Raw genomic sequence first — 2,504 nt, forward strand, 5'->3', positions numbered from 1 at the left:
TAAAGATTGAAGTGTGGCCATGAAAAAAAAAAGTCTCACCAAGCTTAGTTGGTAGATTACAGGTAAAGGTCCACTTCCAGCTAAAGTTGATATCGCAAACTAGGTAGTTATTGGCCTCATAAAAACCTGGGAACTGTGACTTTCCCCTCTCCTGCCATGTATAAGTGTTATCGGTCGGGTGGAGAAATCGTGGTATTAACACCTTGCTCAGAGGCTTATAACACCTTGTCTAGATACTCTGTGATAACACCTGTAATCTAATACTGTTGTATTTTTACATACCTGTCTTACATTAGCGAAAATAGGGCAGGGGGTAACTCTACGGCTTCACATGAGAAGGGTTTGTACTTCTGGGGGTGCTTGGACAACAAGATGGGTGAGATGACGGAAAGGAATGGCAGCAAGAGGGAAGAGAAAGGGGAAATGCTTGGACAGCAAGAGGGGAGAGATAGAGGAAAGACTTGGACAGCAAGATGGGTAAGATGGGGGAAAGGAATGGGCAGCAAGATGGGAGAGATAGGGGAAAGGCTTGGGCAGCAAAATGGGAGAGATAGGGGAAGGCTTGGGCAGCAAGATGGGAGAGATAGGGAAAAGGCTTGGACAGCAAGATGGGTGAGATGGGGGAAAGGAATGGGCAGCAAGATGGGAGATATAGGGGGAAAGGAATGGGCAGCAAGAGGGGAGAGATAGGGAAAAGGCTTGGACAGCAAGAGGGGAGAGATAGGGAAAAGGCTTGGGCAGCATGAGGGGAGAGATAGGGAAAAGGCTTGGGCAGCAAGAGGGGAGAGACAGGGGAATGAATGGGCAGCAAGAGGGGAAAGACACCGACAAGTCTCTTGAGTAACGTTGACAGACCATTTTCAGTGTCCTTCGATTATTTAAAAGTCCAGTCACCAACTCAAACTTTTAGTGAAATAAACACCATTTCTATCACGCTTACGACAATCATTAGCCAACGACAGGTGAAGGCTGAGTAAAACGTTCAATTGAAATAAAAACTACAAGTTGTAACTGTAAGGTCAGGATGGCTTTCTACTATTTCATTGAGACATTTCTCAATCCGGGCGGTTTGTTTGTATTGACTGGTAAAAAGAGAGAGGAAATTCGCCGAAATGGTCGTGAAAGCACGAACAAGGACCAAGTTGCTGGCGTTTGGGTGTCTTCTAGCAGGCGAATTGACACAGACACGAGGGATTAGCGGAGAAAAACTGGTAAACTTACACCCTTTTTAACACTTTGTACAACACCTTTAACTCGTAGGGTGTGAGGGGGTCTGTAAGTAGGGCAGATGGGCGGTAGAGATCAGTAGAACGGGGGGACATCCGAGAGGGTTTAAGGGTTATGGTAGAAGTTTTAGGGGATATCGGAGAAGGTCTGGGAGATATACTAGCTAGTAATCGGAAGTCTTAAACCATGGGGAGGGTATATAAAGTATTATTGGCCTATTATGAACCAGGTTTCAATGTTTTGTGATAATTAAATCACGCGACATTTGAGAAAGTGTTGGTGAAAGAACGCCGCCATTTTGTAACAGTTGTTCTCAAGGTCAAATTACTTCAAGGTCAATTACATTAGCCTTTACCTTCAATATTTCACACTTTGATTCCAGTTTAAATCTATGACAGGGTGACGGTGGATTATAAACATAACAAACTTGACCGCACGGTAACAGAATGGGCTCAAATACCTAGATTGAAATGCAGAAGATACAATGTTGTCCTTTTAAATGCAATATTAAAGTGATACTACGTCTAAGAATTAACATAAAATTTAAGAATTTTAAACTTGGTGAATAAGAGCCACTAGATATACCTGGTGTCATAAATAACATAACAGGATCCATATATAATCCGATAAATCCAAATAATTTAGTAATTATCCATTAATATGTAATTAACTACTGAAAAACGCTTAATATTAATAATAATATCAATAATTACTTAGTTTTATCAATTTTCCAGATTTTACAGGGATTATGTTGCATCTTTATGACACCAAGGTAAGGTCACTGATGAATATATGCTCATATTGACCATTTTGAGAACTTAAATTTTATGTTCATTCTAAGACGTTGTATCACTTTAAGTTTTAGAGTTCCTCTAGCTACCCTAAACCTTGTTTCAAACCATTTGCAATCTAATGTATCTTAAATATTGAACTGATTACTATGTGTGTCACTTGTTAGAAGTTGAAAACTTTATACAATACTTTGTTCAGTATGCTTAGCTCAAATCCTCTGCTTTGTCCTTTTAGGTCAAACTTTGACCACCAACGATGATAAACCAGCGTTATCACGTTCAATCCGAGATGTTCATTAAATGTAAAAGTACTCTGTGTCAAGAGAGGTTTATATAAAAGGTATTTTGTAGGCTATTTAGTTAATAAATAGGGGTTTGTAAAAGGGTTATTGTATTAAAAGTATAAGTGGTCTATATCATCTCTATTAGTGGGCGTGGTCTGTCATAATTAGTTTCTATATAGCTCTATAATTGATGTATTGAGCA

The 2,504-nt window shown here is 39.7% G+C and overlaps 1 protein-coding gene across 1 annotated transcript; it reads left to right on the forward strand.

The window, feature by feature from the left end:
- Positions 1 to 372: 372 nt before the first annotated feature.
- LOTGIDRAFT_172661 (hypothetical protein) lies at positions 373 to 690 on the forward strand (the record flags this gene model as incomplete). The annotated part of the gene is made up of 1 exon (XM_009049562.1): positions 373 to 690. One exon carries the CDS (start codon positions 373 to 375, stop codon positions 688 to 690), a length of 318 nt encoding a protein of 105 aa, XP_009047810.1.
- Positions 691 to 2,504: the final 1,814 nt, after the last annotated feature.

This window comes from Lottia gigantea, assembly GCF_000327385.1.
Source record: "Lottia gigantea unplaced genomic scaffold LOTGIsca_139, whole genome shotgun sequence".
NCBI lineage: Eukaryota > Metazoa > Mollusca > Gastropoda > Lottiidae > Lottia > Lottia gigantea.